At 43.3% G+C, this 22,922-nt stretch overlaps 1 protein-coding gene across 1 annotated transcript; it reads left to right on the top strand.

Annotated features, from left to right (window-relative positions):
- The first annotated feature begins 1,312 nt into the window (after positions 1 to 1,312).
- Positions 1,313 to 22,208, top strand: si:ch211-220i18.4 (SRSF protein kinase 3). The gene is made up of 13 exons (XM_061734899.1): positions 1,313 to 1,423; positions 3,255 to 3,456; positions 7,231 to 7,362; positions 11,257 to 11,365; positions 12,534 to 12,621; positions 12,727 to 12,814; positions 12,912 to 13,018; positions 15,673 to 15,835; positions 16,765 to 16,841; positions 19,131 to 19,238; positions 20,469 to 20,538; positions 20,628 to 20,720; positions 21,592 to 22,208. The coding sequence occupies exons 1-13, from the start codon at positions 1,313 to 1,315 to the stop codon at positions 21,783 to 21,785; spliced, it is 1,542 nt and encodes a 513-aa protein (XP_061590883.1). The 3' UTR covers positions 21,786 to 22,208.
- Positions 22,209 to 22,922: the final 714 nt, after the last annotated feature.

The raw sequence follows: 22,922 nt of genomic DNA on the forward strand, positions 1-22,922 counted from the left end.
CTGTGTCTGGCATTAATTTGCCGCGGGGACGAATGGTGGAAATTAGCCTCTGGCTACAACCATGAATATTCACACTTGTGTCCATTAATATGTACAGTCCCTGTCTATCAAATAAAGTGAATTGAATAAAATGTAGAGTAGAATCCAGATGAATATAATTCATTGTTGACCTCAGCAGACATTAACCCTTGTGCTGTCTTCGGGTCAAAATGACCTAGTTCTCCTTCCTTCCTTCCTTCCTTCCTTCCTTCCTTCCTTCCTTCCTTCCTTCCTTCCTTCCTTCCTTCCTTCCTTCCTTCCTTCCTTCCTTCCTTCCTTCCTTCTTTTCCCCCTTCCTTCTTTCCTCCCTCCCTCCCTCCCTCCCTTCCTTCCTTCCTTCCTTCTTTCCTCCCTTCCTTCTTTTCTCCCTTCCTCCCTTCCTCCCTTCCTTCCTTCTTTATTTCCTTCATTCCTTCCTTGTTTTCTCCCTTCCTTCTTTCTTTCCTTGTTTTCTCCCTTCCTTCCTTCCTTCCTTCCTTCCTTCCTTCCTTCCTTGTTTTCTCCCTTCCTTCCTTCCTTTCTTTTTTTCTCCCTTCCTCCCTTCCTCTTCCTTCCTTCTTTATTTCCTTCATTCCTTCCTTGTTTTTTCTCCCTTCCTTCCTTCTTTCCTTCCTTCCTTCCTTCCTTCCTTCCTTCCTTCCTTCCTTGTTTTCTCCCTTCCTTCCTTCCTTTCTTCTTTTCTCCCTTCCTCCCTTCCCCTTCCTTCCTTCTTTATTTCCTTCATTCCTTCCTTGTTTTTTCTCCCTTCCTTCCTTCTTTCCTTGTTTTCTCCCTTCCTTCCTTCCTTCCTTCCTTCCTTGTTTTCTCCCTTCCTTCTTTCCTCCCTTCCTTCTTTTTCTCCCTTCCTTCCTTCTTTTTTTCCTTCTTTTCATTCTTCCTTCCTTCCTTCTTTCCTCCCTTCTTCTCTTCCGCCTTCCTTGACCCGAAGACAGCAAAAGGGTTAAGACCCTCAAACCACGTTGGGTTTTATCCGTTTTACCGAACTGGGACTGTAAATGCGCCGCAGGTCGACCCAACGACATCATCAGAAGGTGTGATTCCCGTAACCAGGAACGGTTACGGAGGTCAAGAGGTCTCATGTCACCCACCCCTCATCGTCACCCTCCAACGGCCCCCTGCTGCTCTTATCTCTCCTCTTGAAGTATGTGCCTCAGCCTCTCTGGGTGTGTCAACGGGAGGGTGTCGGCAACAGGAAGCAGAGGCCTCTGGGACGTGGAAAGTTTGTGAACCCGTCATGTTCTTCCATCTTATGTCAAAATATGGCAACGAAATAATGCATCGCGTTACTTCCTGGCCGGGCATCGGCTTCATTGTGAAACCGGAGACGGTGTTGAAGGTCGGGGATCCCGTCCTGGAGCCGGTTCAGCCATCTGTGATCCCCAAGGTTGGACTCCCGGCGAACCTTAGAGGGCAGCTGTCGTTCGCTCCTTTTGTTGACAGACAGACAACGACAGACAAGCAAATGAATTTTGCTTGCTGGCCTAACAGCAGCAAAAAAGATAATAGCAGTCAGATGGAAACCAACACACACGCTTAACATCTCCCATTGGTATTTGACTTTTCTTGATATCTATCTGGAAATATTTACAGCCCCAATCCATAATGCAAAACAACAAAATATTTTATTTTGGCATATGGCAGCAGATCAAATTAAAGCCAAAATTGAAAGATGTTTTTAAAATTGAGATAGACTACCTTGTTGCAGCTATCCTCGTCCAGTTGTTATTATTATTGTTACAAACCTGGCTCACAGTTTGAGTCTCCACAAACAATTTAAGGTACAAAAGGTGAGTTATTTAACTAAACATACTCCAAATTAAGAAAGTAAAGTATGTTGTAATGTGAGTGGATGCAGTGTGTGTGTGTGTGTGTCTGTGTGTGTAGATGTGGATAAAATAGAATAAACACAACAAAAGAAAACCCAAATTACACCATGTTGGCCATGTTTTGCCTTTGTTTTATTTTGTTCTTTTTTTTGTTTGTTTGTTTTTTATTGTTGTATTATCTTTTTGTTTTCCTTATTATTAATTAGGGCCCGAGCACTTACAGTGCAAAGGCCCTATTGTATCTGTAGGAATTTTTTTTTCCCTCGTTTTTTTCCTCCTTCCGACGAAAGGAGGGCCTTTTTGCCCCCCTAAACGTGCCCCAAAAGTCACCAAATTTTGCACACAAGCCAGGCCTGGCGAAAAATTTTATATTTAATGGTTTGCATTGATGGGCGTGGCAAATTGGCTCAACAGCGCCCCCTAGAAAACTTTGTGCCTCAAGCCCCACAATACGGTTTGACTCACATGCACGAAAATCGGTACACACCTGTATCATGGCACAACTTAAAGAAAACCAAACAGGAAGTCGGCCATTTTGAATTAATCGTGTCATTTTGGCGCAATTTATGCCATTCCTTCGGCAGTTAATGCGGCCCGAACCGTAACGTGCACCCAGGTGTGTTATACGTCAAAATGTGCGTCTCCATCCTGCGACGATGGCCATTACTTTTCTCAGTCAAAAGCGTTACCGTGGCGACGCTAAACGCCAAAAAGCGCACCCCCCCTTCATCTGATTGGTCCATGTTTAATTTTTGATTGATTCCTATTTTCTGCCATAACTTTTGAATGGTTTGACATAGAGTCGTGGATGGTGTCATTTATGATATGCTTATGATAATAAGTTGAGTTTTATGTGTACAGCAAAAGCACTTTTTATAGTATTATTGACGTAGGAATGTGGGGGGAACCCGGGGGGAACCCGGGGGTGGGCAGTGGCCATGAGTGCTTTTTTTGTTTGGTTGTTTTTTATTGTTGTATTATCTTTTTTTTCTGTTTTCCTTATTATTAATTATTATTGTTTTCATCGAATGCTTAGGTCCGAGGGGTGGGTTTGGAAGGGGTGAAAATATGTGTATGTTTGTTTGACATCATTGTGGATGGCACCGTTTATAATTTTAAAAAAAAAGAAAGAAAAGAAATATAAATAAAAACATTTGATCACAAGAAGAGGGCAGCTGTCGCCGGCCCCGTCCCTGATCTGCTGGCCTCCCGGGACATTCCCTGGGTGTTTACAGCAGCCCCTGGCGTGGCTTTCCCACGGTGGGGGGGGGGGGTAGGGGGGCGGGGAGTCCAACCAGGACCGGCTGAAGGAGAGGAACCAGTCGGGGGGAGACAGGTGAACCTGACAGGTGGCGGGTTGGGTCGTCTGCCGGGGGTTTCCATGTTTAGACTGTCTCAGTCTCAGGAGAGGTCAACCCCACCCCCGGGAGTTCACCACCTTCTCCACCTCCACCCCCCAGCTGGTTTAACCCCCGAGTCCAAGTTTGGTTTAAACCCGGCAGGAGTCGAGACTCTGACTGCACCTGCTCAACCTCACGATGCAAGCAAGCCCTCGACGTGCGGCTGAAACGCCGGCTCAGCAGCATCACACGTGAGTGTGTCTGGTGATTCCCAGTGAGATTTATGCAAAAACTACCGTCTTCAAAAGTGGGAAATGTGTGATTGTGTGAGAACAACAACAACAGACTCAGGGACAGGGACAACATTCTGAACTCATAAGCTTCCTTATACTGTGCAATATTCTTTCATCCATTCTTGTGCCATATTCTTTCATTCATTCATTTTCATAGTGTTTATATATTTATATTGTCTGATTTACTTACTAATTTTGTTTTTACATAGCCTTTTACATGTGTGCACTTTTATGGAGCTGCTGCTTAATCTCATTATATTATTATAATGACAATAATGGCTTTCTATTCTGTTCTATTCTATTCTATTCTATTGGTACTGGTGGAGGATGCACCGGCCAAATAATGGTTAGTTTTCAGTCTGACGGTTCCTTTTGAAGCAGCAGATTAAAAGAAATATCCACCTTTTTCCCCCCTCAGTAGCATTATTGCTCTAATTTTAGCACAAAACAGCATTCCAGGATTATTCAAGACAACACATGAGATATTTCAAAGGTATTTTAGGGCTTCACTTGATTTGTAAGTGTAAAATATAATCAAATATTTGATTATGATCAAATGACTGCTTATCAACAGAAATATATGTTTGCAAAATTCTCAAAGATTATCAGACCTGTGACTTATATTTTGAGACTGTGGTGAGCCGAGCTCCTGCAGCCGTCACTGGAATAGATAGGGCAGCAGCTGGGATACAGGGCTCTCAGGTTGCACCAGAAGACTGTAAAGTGATTTAGAGCCGCGGCAGAAATAATTTCCGATGCCTTCCGTCGGCTCTCCGCCGCGCCCTGAAAAAGAAAAGTTTCCATGGCCGAATAAAAACAGTCCGGTCCAGCTCGACCAGCTGGCCCCGGAAACGCCTCCATGAAGAATCCAGGTATCATTCGTTCAAACTAAAACCAAAAGTAAGAAAATGAAAAACCAACTTATTTTCCCAGTGTTTGTTTCCTAACTAAAATGAAAATAAAAAGGATAACGACTAGTTTTTTCAGTTTTCGATTTTATGCTCAAATGAATAATGGAGAAAACGGATAACGATCGTTTTCCCGTTTTATCCATTTTTGATCTGAATCAAGTTCAGTGAGCTGGAAGTTGCCAAGCGTAAAAACTAACTTTACAAGAAAATGATTTAGCAAAGGTGGAAAATGGATATTTATGTGCTCTTCCGCTCAGATAAGATGGTCACTCTGAGGACAAACGGAGAAAATAAGGGTAATTTTCCAGGTATGTTTTTCTTTATTTATTAGTGCCACAGCTGTGCCAAGTGGCACGCCTCCTCCATAGCTATGCAATAGCTATGGAGGAGGCGTGCCTCTTGTGGCAAGTGGCACGCCAATTCCTGCCCCAGTCCCCATTCACTGCAATATAATCAAAAGTTTTCTTCAAAAAAATCTCACTTTGTTTTCGAACTGCCGTTACTAACACATTTTGAGGAATATCTGAATAAAATTAAGATGATCAGATATCTGCCGGGTTCTGTGTCTCTCACGATGTCTTTGTTTTTCTGCTAGGAGCTACAGTTTTCTCACAAATCGGAGTTATTTGAGAACTTGTCACAAGGCAAAATCTGGGGTTTTCTCACAGCGAACCCGGAACCTTCCTCATGTCGAGGTTCTTGTTGCCCCTAGCAACCAGAACACAGTCATTGCCTGAGCCAGAACTGGTCACGTGACTGAGTCAGTACAGACTTCATATACTTTAACCTGGAAAATGGAGAACTCTGAACCCTGACCTTTTGACCTTAGATGATCACCAGTCCTGCTGGGAACCGGTTCATAGGATATACATATATATTATTTTTATTATAAATATATACATTTGTATATTATATATACAAAGTAGCCCCGCCCCTTCTTCTGATTGGCCAATATGTTATAGTCCAATATCTTTTGAATGGTTTGACATAGAGAGTCATGTTTGGGGTCATAGGACTCACTATCGAGTCATTGACGTTCATTGGTGCAAATTAGCCCCGCCCCTTCTTCCGATTGGCCGATATGTTATAGTCCAATAACTTTTGAATGGTTTCACATAGAGAGTCATGGGTTTTGTCATTGGACTCGGTATTGAGTCATTGACCTTCATTGTGCAAATAAGCCCTGCCCCTTCTTCTGATTGGCCGATATGCGAGTCCTTCACCGTTATTGCTTGGAAAATTTACACAAATGTGCAGCAGTCCGCCGTGGCACTCTCGAAATTTCTGCGAGGAAATGGTCTAGTTTTTTTATTGTTATTATGATTATTGTTTAACTTTATGTTAGCGTAACGCTAATGTTACCTAACCGTAACGTTAGCGTTACGTTAACTCACCGAAAACAGAAACGATTGCTAAAATTAATCCATCTTGGTAAAGTTTTATAAACAAATGAAAGAAATAAAGTCCCCCATGTTACTGTTCTGATTGGTATGAAATTTGTATATGTTGACTTTCCAATCATTATTTAAAGGAGCTGTATGTAAGAGCAATAATAAAACGAATCATAAAATGACCCCGATAATTCAACAGACATTTAAAAATCCTGTTCATTTCAAATACTTATGTCACTGACAACAGCACTCAAGCCAGGATATTCCAGTTTAAAAAGAGGAGTTGCAGCCCTCAACTGATGTTTATGTTGTCATTTTTTGTTTTGGCCTGAAGCTCCACCCTCCACCTATCTCCCAATCACCAAGTCAGTATTGTTTCTGAAGCTCCACCCTCCACCTATCTCCCAATCACCAAGTCAGTATTGTTTCTGAAGCTCCACCCTCCACCTATCTCCCAATCACCAAGTCAGTATTGTTTCTGAAGCTCCACCCTCCACCTATCTCCCAATCACCAAGTCAGTATTGTTTCTGAAGCTCCACCCTCCACCTATCTCCCAATCACCAAGTCAGTATTGTTTCTGAAGCTCCACCCTCCACCTATCTCGCAATCACAAAGCCAGTATTGTTTCGGCATCCGGGTTGCCAGCTCGGCTCTAATTATCGCAGCCATGGCAGCCTACGTTCCTGCTGCATTCTGCAGCCTACCTGGCAAACTCTGGTCGGGGGGAGGAGGGGGGGGGGGGGGTACACGCCGCTCAACAGTATTTTGAAAGTGACTGCAGTACCAGTTTTGGCCATTTCTTACAGACGGCTCCTTTAATTCCAAAGATTTGTATTTTATTTTGCAGATTATTTAGGTGAATAACCTCTTAGAAGCCTATCTGAAAATGTAAAGTAATCAAAAGGCATTTATGATTGTGATGTCATTTAAAAAAAATAACATTATGACCTCACATAACTTATTGACTGGCTATAGATATGTGTGTGTGTACAAATGTGATCATATGAATAAGGACAGTGTTTTGGGCGTCTCAGTTAACTGATGTTTCCACCAGAGGTCCATAAAGAAACTGTCTATTTGACGACGTGGTCATATTCCCCCAATCGGATGGTGACTCGTCACCAAAATCTGTCCAATCTTATCTAAATGATCCTCAAGTCCGGCATCTATTTTTGTTTTGCGGGACTCGCAGTAACGGCAGAGACGGTCACTGAACTTGCTTCAGATCAAAAATGAATATAACTGAAAAACAAGTCGTTATCCATTTTTTCATTTTAGTTAGGAAACGAATACTGAGAAAATTAGTTGGTTTTTCATTTTCTTACATTTGGTTTTATTTTGAAAAAAAAATGAATGAATGATACACCGATGAAGAACGTACAGACTCGCGCATACAGTGCATGTGCATGGGCAGTGGTGCAGGGAAGCTAACCAGACCCGTTTTTATTCGTGTGCAGGTGCGACGGTCCTGCGCCTGATATCTTCAGGGCGCTTGGATGCCACGAGCAGCTCGATCCTCAAGGCTGCCAGGACTCTGAAGACCCCGAGGAGTATTGTTATGGTACGTAGAAGACCTGCGGACAATGGCACTGGTGGTTAGCATGTGGCTAATCTAACTGTGTTAGGGCCTATCAGACCACAACATTTCAAACTGAACCTGTAGCTGAGCTCGAGGTTGCAAGTGTTCAGATGATCTGCACTTGGTCGGGGGCCAGCCGGGGGTCGCGTACCTTACAAGTTAGCTATTTTAGCTCGGCTGGCATAGCCTATGCTAACCCATGACGTTAATTAACGTTACCTCAATAGGTTAGCTTACGTTGGCGTCACTCACACCCTCCTCGGTTTCACTGACATCTCTCAGGAAGCACTCAGTTTATCCAACTCAAGTCCTTCCAATCCCACGCCCTCCCAAGCTATTTCAGGTGCTCCCCAGGGCTCTGTCCTGGGCCCCCCTTTGTTTTCATCTACCTTCTTCTCCTGGGCCACATTTTCTGCAAATCCAATATCCATTTCTACCTCTTTGCAGATGATACCCCGCTCTACCCTTCCTGCATGTCCTCTCCACCTGCCCATCTGAGATAAAATCCTCGTTCACCTTAAAAACTGCTAATTTGTACCAAAACTACATCATCCAGGGTTTCCTAGAGTCAGGGTGTCGTCCTTGGTATCTCAACATCATTTCACTCTCACATGGACATTACCTAGTCTGCATATTTCCGTCAACTGGGGGTCCATGGACCCCTAGTGGTCCTTGGTGTAATTGCAAGGGGTCCGTGATAATTTATATATTTATTTATTTATTTTTTTATGATTCACTGACATTTAAACAAATATATTATTATTTTACTCAAATGTGACCTTTATCCACCCAAACTAAATTACCTTCTTTTTCACTTTCACAAGTGTATTTCATTGAATTTTAATAAGACATTTTGCACCTTGAAGTTATTATGTGACACTGTTAATGCAAAGTTTTCAAATTAAGAGCCCCCCAGCGTTTTAGTGGGCATACGCCCTTCATTTCTCAAAAAATGCTTTTATTGTGAAATATTCGCAGGAAGCTGTAGGTGGAACGCTCATTAACTTAAAGTTCAAGTTAGCGCTAGAAATTGCAATGATGTTAAAAAAAAACGAAGAAGATGATAAGCACAGTAACACAAAGAAGAAGAAAAGAAGTATATGACGATGGCTCATATAAATAAAAAAAGACCGCTTGTTCTGAACGCCGGAGACTTTATAAAGAAGAATATATCAAAAATCAAAAATATGCAGGGAGAACCATTGTTCTACCCCACCTCCATCCTTCCTGGTCACCTCCCGTATTGACTGTTATAGCCCCTTTTTTATCTTCTGTCTCCTTCATAAATCACTCCGTAAGCTTTGAACGGGCCAGAATCCAGCGGCTCCAACCATCACCACAGCCTCCTCGCTTCATCCCTTCATCACTTCATCCCTTCACCCCAGTCCTGTAGCAACCAGTGTTGGGGGTAACGCGTTACAAAAGTAACGCTATTACAGTAATGTATTACTATTTGCTGTAACGCAGTAATATAACGCATTACTAATACATTTTCGGTAATATTTTACTCGTTACAATCTAAGTAACGCGCGTTACAACGCATTTTAACCCGTTTAGCTGTTGTTTTTTAAAGAATTCACCAACACCGCGTCCGCGAGACATCCCGACAACAGAAAAAAGCGTTGGGAACGCGGCGCGGCGGAACGTAGCGCTGGTGGGGACTGTTCAGTGAGCAGAGCCGGCAGGGAAAAGTCAACAGAGCGGCGTGTCCGCGTGTAACTTAAATCTACCATGGTCTCAGCGTTAGGGCTCGGCCAAGTGAGGCGTTATTAATATATGGGCTTTATACATTTATTAAATATATATGAGCGCGGAGTCGGCGAGGAGCTGCGCGCGGCGAGGAGCAAGAGCCGGGCTCACAGTCAGTCGCGCTGTGAGAGCGGATTTATGGTTCCGCGTTAAATCGACGCAGAGTTTCGCCGTAGGGTACGCAGTAGTTCGCGTAACCCACGGCGTATGGCCTGCGTTGGTGTAACGCGGATACCATAAACCACACCTGCAGCCCATCAGGAGGAGAGGTTAAAACAGCTGCGAGTTGGTGATTGCTGGTTCGTTTTGTTAACTCTGAGAGCTTTATTGGTTTGTTTGTTAGCTTGCTGGTGTTTTTTTTCTCTCTGGGAGTTATTCATGAAGAAGTTCTGAGTTCCGTGTGAGCAGTATTCGAGTTGAGGGGGGATGAGGGGTGATGTGATGGCACCCCCCCTGAAATAAAAACGGTCCAAATCACCCCCCCCCCCCCCCCCCCCCCCTGAAATTAAAACGGTCCAAATCATCCCCCCTGAAATAAAAACGGTCCAAAACATCCCCCCTGAAATAAAAACAGTCCAAATCATCCCCCCCTGAAATAAAAACGGTCCAAATCATCCCTGAAATAAAAACAGTCCAAATCATGATTTGGACTGTCTCTAAGAGTTGAGATATTATTTTATATATATATTTTTTTTTTCAATTGCTCCTGTTGGGAGTGAGGGACCGGCCAAACTGAAAGCCCAAAAGCTTGTTTCAATTCATTCATTAAGATGTCCACGAGTTCGCCAACGGTTTTGACAATCCAACGGTTTCGACAATTCTCTCATTCCGCCATGCATATCTCTGTGGAGCTCTTCAATATCTTAAAGATATTGCTAAATATATTGCTTGTATAATATTAGATATTAGATATTAGATATTGCTTGTATAATGAACATATATGACATATGAGGGTATAAACAAGCTATATAGGAGACATATATGGCTTGTATAATGAACATATATGACCTATATGAGGGTATAAACAAGCTATATAGGAGACCTATATGCCCTGTATATGCACATATATGCACCTGATTTTGACCTATATGTGAGATATATGCAGCCTATATGGAGCATATACCAGGCATATATGTGGTATATATGCGCATATATGATGCTTATATGTAGCATATAGGTTACATATAGTTGCATATATGCATCATATAGGTTCTTTCCATGTGGGCACCCCCCCCCCTGAAATAAAAACGGTCCAAATCATCCCCCCTGAAATAAAAACAGTCCAAATCATCCCCCCTGAAATAAAAACGGTCCAAATCATCCCCCCTGAAATAAAAACAGTCCAAATCATCCCCCCTGAAATAAAAACGGTCCAAATCATCCCTGAAATAAAAACGGTCCAAATCATCCCCCCTGAAATAAAAACGGTCCAAATCATCCCCCCTGTAAAACTGCCATCCCTCCTTTCCATCCCTTATGTCATTTCATCAATGAATGTGGTTTTACTGCTATTTCAACATTTAGTCATCACCAGAAAAATAACACCAGAAAAATAACTTATTTGACAATTTTCACCCGTTTCAAGTAAATTTTCACTTGAAATAAGTAGAAAAATCTGCCAGTGGGACAAGATTTATCTTTTTTTGCTATTTTGTTGAAAGTAACTCAAAAGTAATACACAAGTAGTGTAACGCATTACAATTCAGATATAGTAATATTGTAATGTAACTAATTACTTTCAAATGACAGTAACTAGTAATATATAATGTATTATATTTTGGATGTAACTTGCCCAACACTGGTAGCAACTGAACTGGCTCCCAGTCACATTCAGAATAGACCTGAAAATCCTCTTAAAATAGAAACGTTAGAAATGTAGAGGCGTCCGACAACGTCCAAAAACTGTGTGTCACACCGGCGGGAGCAGGACATATACAGGCTTTACTCATCATCGCTCTTCCGCGGGCCTCTGAGCGTATTACTCACGAGCAGACACGTTGTAGGTAGGAGGAAATTGTAACGCCAGAAATAGCTTCAGTGCTGCATTTAAGTCAGACTTCTCTCTGAACACCAGATGAACATGCTCTCTATTCCCAACGGTCTGGGTCGCTGTGCTTGCCTCCTCAGGTGGGTACCACCCCGTCCGGACCGGCGACACCTTCAACGGGAGATACCAGGTGGTGTCTAAGCTCGGCTGGGGCTTTTTCTCCACGGTGTGGCTCTGCACGGACCTCAGGTAGGTTTTCACACCTGGGATTAACAAGCCAAGTTGGTAAAGGACACTCAAACATTTAAAGTTGGCTCCTCATAAGAAGCATCTGGTGAGGATGTATAAGAACAAGATGAGAGTCCACCTTAAACTTCTTAGACATCCATCAGTGCAGGGTTAGACAAACTCTCTGGAGACATTTAGTCGCGTGGCTCCGCCTCCTGGAAGTGAAGTCCAGCCTCCAGAGACCCGACACAAATCCTCCACGAGGTGACGAAGAACCCATGAGGAACCGCTGACGGACTGAAGACATCATGGTTCACAAGTCTAAAGAAGTCAGAAAGAGGCAGAAGGTCCAGGGGGGAACCCCCCAGAGGAAGCTGCCAAAGAGCACTTGCGAAATCAGGACCTGTGGGGGGAAAAGGTTCTGCAAACTGAGGAAACGAATGTTGAATTTTCAGAAAGAATACTCAGCATTTCCGTCGGTGAAGCACGTGGAGGGACCATCATAGTTGGGCTTACTGCATGGCATCAGGGCCTGGGGGCAGAAACTGATTACCAGGTTCTCCTCCTGATAGTATCGATTAGATGATTACATCTCTGATCATCTCTGCCGGTGGCGAAGAGCATCTCTGAATGCAAAACACCGGATCCTGCAGTGTGGGAGTGAGGGGGGCAGGGTAACGGCCCCTTTTGGGCGGGGGAGAGGTTCGTCCCTCAAGACTCCTCTCCCTGGCCCTGCCCCTTTTCAACCTTTCCCCGACCCTGCACCCCAACCTGGGACTTGATGATTGGGCCAGAGCTTCGGGAGCTGCGTGCTGGCCTGCGGTCCCCACCCCGGGTCATCCCGTTGCTGCTTCCACCTGCCTGCTGTGCTGTTGCCGTCCCTGACCCACCAGTCTGGCCCTCGGCAGGAGGGTCCCCCCTTATGAGCCTGGTCCTGCTCACGGTTTCTTCCCTCCTAAAGGGGAGTTTTTCCTTGCCACTGTTTGGCTTAAGGTTTTTCTTCCACTAGGGGAGTTTTGACCTGCCATTGTTTATGTACTAACTGCTCGGGGGTCATGTTGGGTATGGGTCTCTGGAAAGCATCTAGAGACAACTTTTGTTGTATTAGACGCTATATAAATAAAATTGAATTGAATTGATCATCGGTGTGTTCCATGAACCGTGTGACCATGAACTCTGGTGTCTGCAGGTCCGGCCGGCGGGTGGCGGTGAAGGTGCTGAAGAGCGGTCCTAGCTTCACCCAGGCCGGACAGGACGAGTTGGCTGTCCTACGATGTGTTAGTGGCCCGTTGCTCGTGGTTTCAACCTCTTCCTGTGCTTAAACAAACGCCGTGACCCCCCCTTCCTCCCTTTTCTCTTCCCCACTCCCCCCCCCTCTCCAGGCCGGCGGTCCCGCGGGCCGCCACCCCTCCAGCCGAAGGATCGTTCGGCTGCTGGACAACTTCAAGCTGGTCGGGGTCAACGGGGTCCGTATCCTTTTTGGAGGCCGTCACCTCTCGGCCGAACCTTTTAACCTGATACCGGGGGAGCCAGCTGAGGGAAGATGACTTTAACAGCTGTTGCTCAGACACGTGCCTGGTGCTGGAGCTGCTGGGCCCGGACCTGAGGAGCTGGCAGCTGTGTTTCGGGAATCCAGGACTGTTGCAGCCTTGGGTCAAGCAAATACTCACCCAGGTGAGTCGGATGTCAGGGGGTCACAACTGCTGTATGTGCTGCCACTCGGGTCAAGTTTCAAGAAATATAATATCTCTTATTCAATGTTATGCCGATGATGTGCAGATTTATTTGCCATCCACACCAAAATCCAGTGACACTATAAAGACGTTGCTTGATTGTCTGGATGACCTCAGACTTTCTGCATCTGAATGAAAATAAGACTTAAATTATTGTTTGGATTTGGTCCAACAGACCTTTGGCTTTTTGGGTTACCCTCACACTAGGGCTGGGCGATATATCGAGATTTTAATATATATCGATATATTTTCAAACGCGATATGGTACGAGACAATATCGTTTATATCGATTTAATTTTTTTTTTTTTTTTATGATTTTGATATAGCTTATTTTGTGACAAATTGACTTGAATGTTTTATTTGAGATTTGCACAAATGTTTTCTTATTTGCACAACTGTCAACCTCAGTGGAAAAGTCTGCCTGTTACTGTCTACATTGTTTTAATTGCAGTGTATTTTCATTTAATTGTTATGCAGGAAAGGGATATTTGTTTTATTTTATTCAATTTTTATTCTATATATGCAGGCAGTTTATTTTTATTTCATTTGTTTTATACATTTTGATATTGTGCAGACCTGTTAATAAAGGAACCTGTGTGACATTTGGCACGAGGCTTTGTATTAAAACTGACTGTTTTTTTAAGGGTTTGCCTCAGAAAAAAATGAAGCTAACAGAGATGCTATGCTATAATGCTTTGGGGGAAACCCCAATTATGGCACAGAAAAAATATCAATATATATCGAGTATCGCCATTCAGCTAGAAAATATCGAGATATGACTTTTGGTCCATATCGCCCCCCACCCCTACCTCACACCCAACATTAAGTCATCTGTAAAGAATCTTGGGTTGATATTTGGTGATGGGCTAAACTTTGATCGCCAAGTCAGCCCAGTTTTAAAAAACTGTTTTCATCATTACTGCAACTCTCTGCCAGTCTGAAATGAGAGAAACAGAGGAAAACACACAACGGACACACAAGCCTTTGGAATCTGCAAGAGAGAAAACAAACAAATAGAAACTGAAACAGGCAGAGACACAAACAGCAACCAGTCCAGGTCTCTAAAACTAAATAGGGACTAGGCTACTTTGATTATCTGTCCCCCAAAACTGTGGGCTGAGTATGTAGGTGAGTGAGCAGGTGTGAATGTCTGTGTAACTGTGTGTGTGCAAAGTGAAAGCAAGGCCTTACCTGAACTGTACTATAGTGGAGGAGGGAGGGAACAACCACGAAGAACAAGGACAAGGAAAAAACTTGTTATCGATTGTTTTTAAATCTCTTAGTGGACTAGCCCCCCATTATCTGACTGAGCTCTTCAATACCCACAACCCTGCCAGGTCATTGAGTTCCTCCAATCAGCTGCTGCTGGTCCCCAAAACACGACCGAAGACCAGAGGTGACAGAGCCTTTGCGGTGGCCCTTCAACCTGTCAAATCTCCTGTTTTGGCCGGGAAACTACCGTATTTTACCCCTTGTTCCAATATTTTCCCCTACATTTTTTCTAATATAATAATTTTTAAAAGGCATTCCTGAGCCTCTCCAAACTAAACTGCCACCTGCTGTATCCTGGGAGGCAGTTCTCCAGAGGTTTAGTGGGGACAACGGGAACAAACTCGGAACAACAAAATTAGCGAAATTACCGGAGTCAAATTCCTTGTTGGACAATGTTCGAACCTGGCCAATAAAGCTGATTCTGATTCTGACTCTGAGAGATGGATGGATGTAACGAGAGAGAAGAAATTTCTGCCAAAAAGGCAAAGAATTCTTGTAAATATCTCTAAAAATGGGGTGGTGAATTTACTTCCCTAAAGAGGAGCAGAATGGGGCTCAGGTACGAGTTCTTAAAGACGTGTAACTGCGATTTTATTGTCTCTCACCGGGGAAAAACGATGTCCGTCAGCAGCACCAGAGAGCCACATGAGTGAGAATGACAAATTAAAAGAAAATGGAAATGTTTCACTTGAAGACAATCAATGTGTATATAAACTGAAAATATTTAAAATAAATAAATGCGTCTTATATTTTCATTTAGGTTCTATTTTAGGAATACATAGATAGGAATGTCCACAGCATTTCAGTGTCAACAAAGGTCGGATTATCAGATTCTGAGCACATTTCTCATAAATCTGTCTTAAAATGTAAGATAGTGGACCTGGGTTGGGCTGGTGGGACAGCAGCGGAAAATGTCCCTTATTTTTAAATCCAAAACTTGACAGGTATCCCTGAGACTCCCAGCCATTTCATGTTCGATCTGCATGATCACTTGAGGTTTTTGAATCAACTCTAAAAACCCACCTTTTCTCCCTGCTTTTGATTAGTTTTAGTGGCAAAATTTTATTCCAAACAAATTCACTTCACTTTACTCTTATTTTTTTTCACGGTATTCTTGTATTTTGTACTCATCTTATTCTATTTATATTATCTTTGTAATATATGCATATATTTATTCAGCTATATAAATAAAGTTGCTGAGTAGCTGGGACCATAAAAGGATCAACCTTCTCATCTGAGGGATGAAAAAGAGATAAAAAGCAACCGATGGAACCTGCTGGATCCTGATGGTGTGATTTACGAGTCGCTCGTGTTTCCCTGCAGGTTCTCCAGGGCCTGGATTACCTCCACACTCGGTGTAAAATCATCCACACGGACATCAAGCCCGAGAACATCCTGCTGTGCCTGCAGGAGCAGTACCAGGCGGTTCCAGCAGGGGGCAGCAGCTCCCGCCCAACACCGGCCGGGAGGGAGGCCAAGAACACAGGCAGATGCTTTACTCTGTCAGTCATGCTGGAGAGGGTTGTAAACAGTACTCGAGTTGTAAAAAAAAAAAATCAGGAGGGATGGTGGATTTTATCACATGGGGACAGATAATTTGTGCTGATTACAAATAATATAATATATTACAAATAATAGTACTGACCAAAACACCTGCAGGAATGACATAGCAGCAGTTAAATGCAGCCTTCTGTAAGCTTTAAATATCCACTGGGCTTACATCAAATACATCAAAACACAACAATAAAAAACACTTTTCTGAACTTATCAATATGACTCTGTCCTTCACAGGATAAGTAAAATGGATCACTGCAAAAACTCAAAATCTTAAGAAGAATATTTGTCTTATTTCTAGTTAAAATGTCTCATTTTAGTAAAAAAGATCTCATTACACTTAAAACAAGACTCATCACTGGAAAAAACAACAATTTTCATCTGTTTCAAGTAGATTTTAACTTAAAATAAGTAGAAAAATCTGCCATTGGAACAAGATTTATTTTGCTTGTAATGAGAAGATAAATCTTGTCCCACTGGCAGATTTTCCTACTTATTTCAAGTGAAAATAGACTTGAAACAGGTGAAAATTGTCAAATAAGTTATTTTTCTGGTGTTATCTTTTCTGGTGATGACTCTAAATAATGTTGAAATAGCAGTAAAACCACATTCATTGATGAAATGACATAAGGGATGGAAAGGAGGGATGGCAGTTTTACAGGGGGGATGATTTGGACCATTTTTATTTCAGGAGGGATGCCATCCCCCTCACCCCCCCTCAACTCGAGTACTGGTTGTAAAGCTGGAAGGATGCAGCCGGTGTTTGGATGAAGCCGACGCAATGGGCTAAATTAAAGGGAAACGTGTCAAAGATGGACAAAATGTGTTAATGTTTGAGTGAATTATTGTTGTTTCTCGCAGGAAAGGAGCAGTTTAACCCTCACAGGTTAAAGGAAGTTGCAGTGAAGATCGCCGACTTGGGGAGCTCCTGCTGGGTGGTTGGTACTTCTATCGTTTCCTCTATCGCTTGCACATCTAATTTAATTGTTTTCTTAAAGGCAGGGTAAGCGATCTCTAAATGATGTTAAATCTAAAAACAAAACATCAACAAAAGACTGAGTGCGAGCTCCTGCCCCTTCATGGCTGCAGCGACGGACACTGGACTGTTTGTCGGGTTTGAGACGGATAGCGAGCAGATGGGGATGAGATCAATGTGTGTTTTTCAGTACTCAGGTCTAGAAACTGCAAAGAATCACTTAGCCTGCCTTTAAATCTCATATTAAGACAAAGTTGAGAAGCTCCTTTGTGGCAGGGCATGGGGGGGGGGGGCTTGGCAGGGACGGTGCCTCTAGACTGGCAGACTGGGGTGGTGGCAGAACCGGCCCAAGTTATAAGCGAACCCCAAAGAGTTCTAACAAAAATAAAATAAAAAATAAAATAATTGTTTTATGTGTGATTGATGATTCATGCATTATCAAAGGTATTTTATTGTAAAAAAAACACAATCATTAATATTATTACATAAACAACTACAACATAAGCAACTGTGCAGCTCTCTGACCTTTTATCTGTTGCTTCTCTGTGTGGCCAGTAGGGGCAGTCGCTGACTTTGCAAAATATGAATTGAAATATTTTTCTGCAAGTTTGTTAATCTGTTGTCTGCTTCCATGGTCTTAATCACTGTGGATTACAATCTATCCATCCATCGTCCGCCGCTTATCCGTTCCCGGGTCGCGGGGGGCAGCAGTCTCAACAGAGATGGCCAGACTTCCTCCAGCTCTTCCTCCAGCTCCAGGGGAGTCCGAGGCGTTCCCAGGCCAGCTGAGAGACATAGTCTCTCCAGCGTGTCCTAGGTCTTCCCCGGGGTCTCCCGGAGGGACATGCCTGGAACACCTCCCTAGGGATGCGTCCAGGAGGATCCGATACGGATGCCCAAGCCACCTCAGCTGACTCCTCTCAACGTGAAGGAGCAGCTATGGGGGAGTCCCCCCAAGAGAATGGGCTGTCCAGTCCCTCCACATCCAGTGTCAGAGCCTGGTCTGCAGACGGGGGTCGCTGGTCCTCTGCATGGAGAGCAGCCAGATGAGGGTGAGGATGCGTCCTGGACGTGTCCTTGGTGAGTTTTTCCAGACATGTCCCGCTGGGCAGAGACCCCAGGGAGGAACCAGGACATGCTTGATGGACTATAGGGACAATGTCCCTATGTCTCCCAGCTGGCCTGGGGACACCTTGGGACCCCCCCGAGAAGTTAAACGAAGCGTGGAGAGGGAAGACTGGTCTTCCCTGCTGAGGCTACTGCCCACTGTCCGACCTTGGACGGAAGTGGACGAAGATGGATGGATGGATGGGTGGATGGATGGATGGATGGATGGATGGATGGGTGGATGATGGATGGAAGGGTGAATGGATGGAAGGGTGAATGGGTGGATGGATGATTGGATGGATGGATGGATGGATGGATGGATGGATGGATGGCTAATGGATGGATGGATGGATGGATGGATGGGTGGATGGATGGATGGATGGATGGATGGATGGATGGATGGATGGATGGATGGATGGATGGGTGGATGGATGGATGGATGGATGGATGGATGGATGGATGGATGGATGGATGGATGGATGGATGGGTGGGTGGGTGGATGGATGGATGGATGGATGGATGGATGGATGGATGGATGGGTGGATGGGTGGATGGGTGGAAGGGTTAATGGATGGATGGTAGGGGTGTAACGATACATACAAGTAAAAATATTTTGCCACAAACTAAATAGTTTCTCTCATGTATGACTTGACTTTTTTCTTTTCCAGAAATTTAACAACTAAAATTAAATAAATAAAAGTAAATAAATAAACTATGAAAAGTCCCAAACTCAAAATCCAACGTGACTGTTATTTAGCTTAGCAGCCACATGCTCCAGCCTGAGGCCGTAAGGTGAACCCGTTATCGTTTCATCCCGCTCCCACCTTTGAGGACTACACAATCTTTACATCATAAAAAAGATTGATTCATGCTCACCTTATAAGAAAAAGTTCGGAGCTCAAAAACCCTGCAAGAGTCCCGTGATCGGGGCCGTAAAACGGTACTAGTTTCTTCTGAGCGTAGTAAGAAAAACTGTCCCCTAAAACATCTAACATGCAGAATTGAAGGAACATAAACGATGACAACCTTTCAGGATAAACAGTTTTCAGAGAACGAGTCCAGGTTTCCTCCGTCGTCACGTCAACGAAACAGAATCCAAATTAAAAGTGAGGTTTTCTGATGTTCTGCTCTCTTTGTCGGACAGTACAAGCATTTCTGTGAGGAGATCCAGACCCGCCAGTACCGCTCTCTGGAGGTGTTGTTAGGATCGGACTACGGCCCCCCCGCCGACATCTGGAGCGTCGCCTGCATGGTGAGAACCAACGCTTTATTAATACACCACATCCTTTCATCACTTTAAATAAAAAGAGTTGTGTTTCATATTTCTGTCAAAAACTGGAACTTTTTAAAAACTGATTTACTTCAAATGAAAAACTGAACAACTTCCTACTCAGCAATTTTCAAGGCACAGTGAATCTATAAGCATTTAAAATTATATTTTAGCAGCGTTTAATAGTTGTTTTTCAATATTTTCAAGCAGAAATTAACATACGTATGTCAGCTTTTTTTAAGGTTTTCAGATCAGATTTAAACATCAACACAGACGAAACAAATTCTTCAGTTCGTAGAGTTCTAACGGAGCAAAATAAATCTGAAATCTGCAAAGATGTTTAAATATCCAGAGAATAAAAAAAACATTTGAAAACTGTTTTAAAAGCGTTTTAAAAAATCTGTAATTTATGTTTTTGTTTGTCTTGTATTTTGAATCCTGCATTTATTTACTTCAATACTTTTATATATGCTTTATTTATTTCATTCTTATGTATTTTTATTCAGTTTCTTTAAAAATACAATTTATAAATTTATAAAGTTGGCTTAGCTAATTGGCCTTTCACTAAGCCCCGCCCCTCAAGCAGAGATGAGCCAATGGCAGCCGGGTATCAGTTCCACAGGGACCAGAACTTGGACATCTGCACTTTTCCGTGCCAAAAAACTGTAAAAGACCCTGAATTTTCCTGGTTTATAGAGTTTAAACCAGAAGGAATGAATGAAATACAGGAATAATCTGTGTTTTAAAACTTTATTAAAAACAAAACAAAACCAAGCTACAATCTGCTTTGATTACATTTGTTTAAAGTAAATGAAAAAAAAAAAATTAATTATATAATATATAATATAATTGAATATCAGGACTTATAACTTGGGGGCGGGGCTTAACCAAAGGTCAATTTTAACAAGTCGCTGAAGTTCGTGCCAGAATTGAAGTATTTCTGTCAGATATTCATGCCGGAAGGAGAAAGTTGTGATGCTGACGTTTAATATTAATTTAATGTGAAACAGCATAACATTGTTATAAAGCTCTTGGTTTAACTCATGGACAAATCAAAGCTGCAACTCGGCAGCAACTGAAGGAAAAATGATCTGAAGACAGTTCATCAAACAGTTTTAGAAGTGCATCGTCGACCCTCCAGGACTAAAAACGGTCACAGATTGTCTGCTCTGTCATGCGTGTCACCCACGGGTGCTGTCTGAATCCTCCCAGGCCTTCGAGCTGCTCACCGGAGACTCGCTGTTCCACCCCGAAGCCTGCGAGTCCGTCTCCCTGGAGGAAGGTGGGTTCAGAGCAGCAGAACTAAACGGGTCACATTTCACGGCAGTCGGAGCGTAACTCTTAATGTGTTGTTTCCTTCCGCGGCCTCAGACCACGTCGCCCAGATCACCGAGCTGCTCGGCAGGATTCCCACCGCCGTCGCTCTGGCGGGGAAATATTCTGCAGACTACTTCAACCGCAGAGGTAATTTATGGAAGAGTATTAGGGCCAGGCAGGAGAAAAATACAAATAATATTTTAGAGGAGGAAGAATTTTTTTTCATTATGCACTTCGAGAAAAAAGTCGAAATGTCGAGAAAAAAGTTGAAATGTCGGGAAAAAAGTTGAAATGTCAAGACTAATGTTTAAGTACAATTTCGAGAAAAAAGTCGAAAATGTTGAGAAAAAAGTCGAAATGTGGAAAATAATGTTGAAGTACAATTTCGAGAAAAAAGTCGAAATGTTGAGAAAAAAGTCGAAATGTGGAAAATGTTTAATTACAATTTCGAGAAAAAAGTCGAAAATGTTGAGAAAAAAGTCGAAATGTGCAAAATAATGTTGAAGTACAATTTCGAAAAAATAGTCGAAATGTTGAGAAAAAAGTCGAAATGTGGAAAATAATGTTGAAGTACAATTTCGAGAAAAAAGTAGAAAATGTTGAGAAAAAAGTCGAAATGTGGAAAATAATGTTGAAGTACAATTTCGAGAAAAAAGTCTAAATGTCGAGAAAAGTCGAAATGTCAAGATTAATATTTAAGTACAATTTCGAGAAAAAAGTCGAAATGTTGAGAAAAAAGTCGAAATGTGGAAAATAATGTTGAAGTACAATTTCGAGAAAAAAGTCGAAATGTATTTCAACTTTATTCTCGAAATTTCGACTTTTTTCTTGAAATTCTATTTCCACATTAATCTCGACATTTCAACTTTTTTCTCGTCATTTTGACTTTTTTCTCGAAGTGCACAATGAAAAAAATCCCCTCTCAAATATCCTTTCTCCTGCATGGCCCTAATACTCTAAACTAATTTAGGAGTTTCTTAAAATACTTTTTTGTGAAATGACGGCCCTTTTTATGCAGGTGAGCTGCATCGCGTCGGTCCGTTACGGTTCTGGAGCCTCTACGACGTTCTGGTGGAGAAGTACCACTTCCTGCTGGAGGAGGCCTCCGGACTCTGCCACTTCCTCCTCCCCATGTTGGATTATCATCCGGAGAGGAGGGCCACTGCAGCCCAGTGCCTCCTGCACCCGTGGTTGACCTCGTCCAGCTCCTGAGGGCTCCGGGGGCCCCAGGGCCCCTCACGGCCTCTACGCCATCTGCAGCCCTCGCCGCCAGATGCGTTCAGTAGGAGGACCGATGATTTCAGGGCGTCTTGGGAGTTTTATCCGGAGCGTCTGTAGAATGTCACGTTGCTCTTGTTCAGCCTCGGATACATAATCATATCAATTCCCCTGAGCACTTTAAGCTGTTACCCTCCTTCTCCTAAGACCTTGTTCTTCCTTTTCTTCATTAGATTTGAATGTCAGACCTTGAGGAAGCAGATAATTACGTGTTGCTAGTCCTGCACCGCCAGAGCACCCGACCATTATTGTGAATGTATTTTTAAAAATGCCCTTTTCGTGTTTTTTGTACGGTATGATCTAAACCTTAACGATTAAAGTCCCATTATATGCAAATTGGGGCTGACTGAATTTTATTTAAGGAGCCATAAATCATTTGATTAAAAGCATCAGATTAGTCGTCTAATTAATCACAGTCAGCGACAGATCAGTCATGTGACTAAATGTGAGCGATACAGAATTAAAACCAAGTTCCTTTCTTCATGACCCTGCAGAGGAGTGTGCAGCGACGGGCGACCGTGTGATTCCCCCCCCAGGAGGATCCTGGGAGCTCCTGAAGATGATGCATGATGTTTGGTCATCATGGAAATGTCTTTCTGAGCTGAGTCGAAAGGCGAAGCTCTCTATTTACCGGTCAATCTACTGACTTCAAAGTTTATTTAGACGGGTCAATGCATATTAATGTACACTACCTTAAGCAGTGTAAATACACCTATGTCTATCCACCTAATCTATGTACCTACCCTCACCTACGGTCATGAACCTTGGGTAGTGACCGAAAGGATGAGATTGCGGATACAAGCGGCCGAGATGAGTTTCCCCCGGAGGGTGGCTGGACGCTCCCTTAGAGATAGGGTGAGGAGTTCGGTCACGCGGGAGGAGCTCGGAGTGGAGCTGCTGCTCCTTCACATTGAGAGGAGTCAGCTGAGGTGGCTTGGGCATCTGTACCGGATCCTCCTGGACGCCTCCCTAGGGAGGTGTTCCAGGCATGTCCCTCCTCCCTAGGGAGGTGTTCCAGGCATGTCCCTCCTCCCTAGGGAGGTGTTCCAGGCATGTCCCTCCTCCCTAGGG

The sequence above is a fragment of the Cololabis saira genome, chromosome 12 (assembly GCF_033807715.1).
Source record: "Cololabis saira isolate AMF1-May2022 chromosome 12, fColSai1.1, whole genome shotgun sequence".
Lineage (NCBI taxonomy): Eukaryota > Metazoa > Chordata > Actinopteri > Beloniformes > Belonidae > Cololabis > Cololabis saira.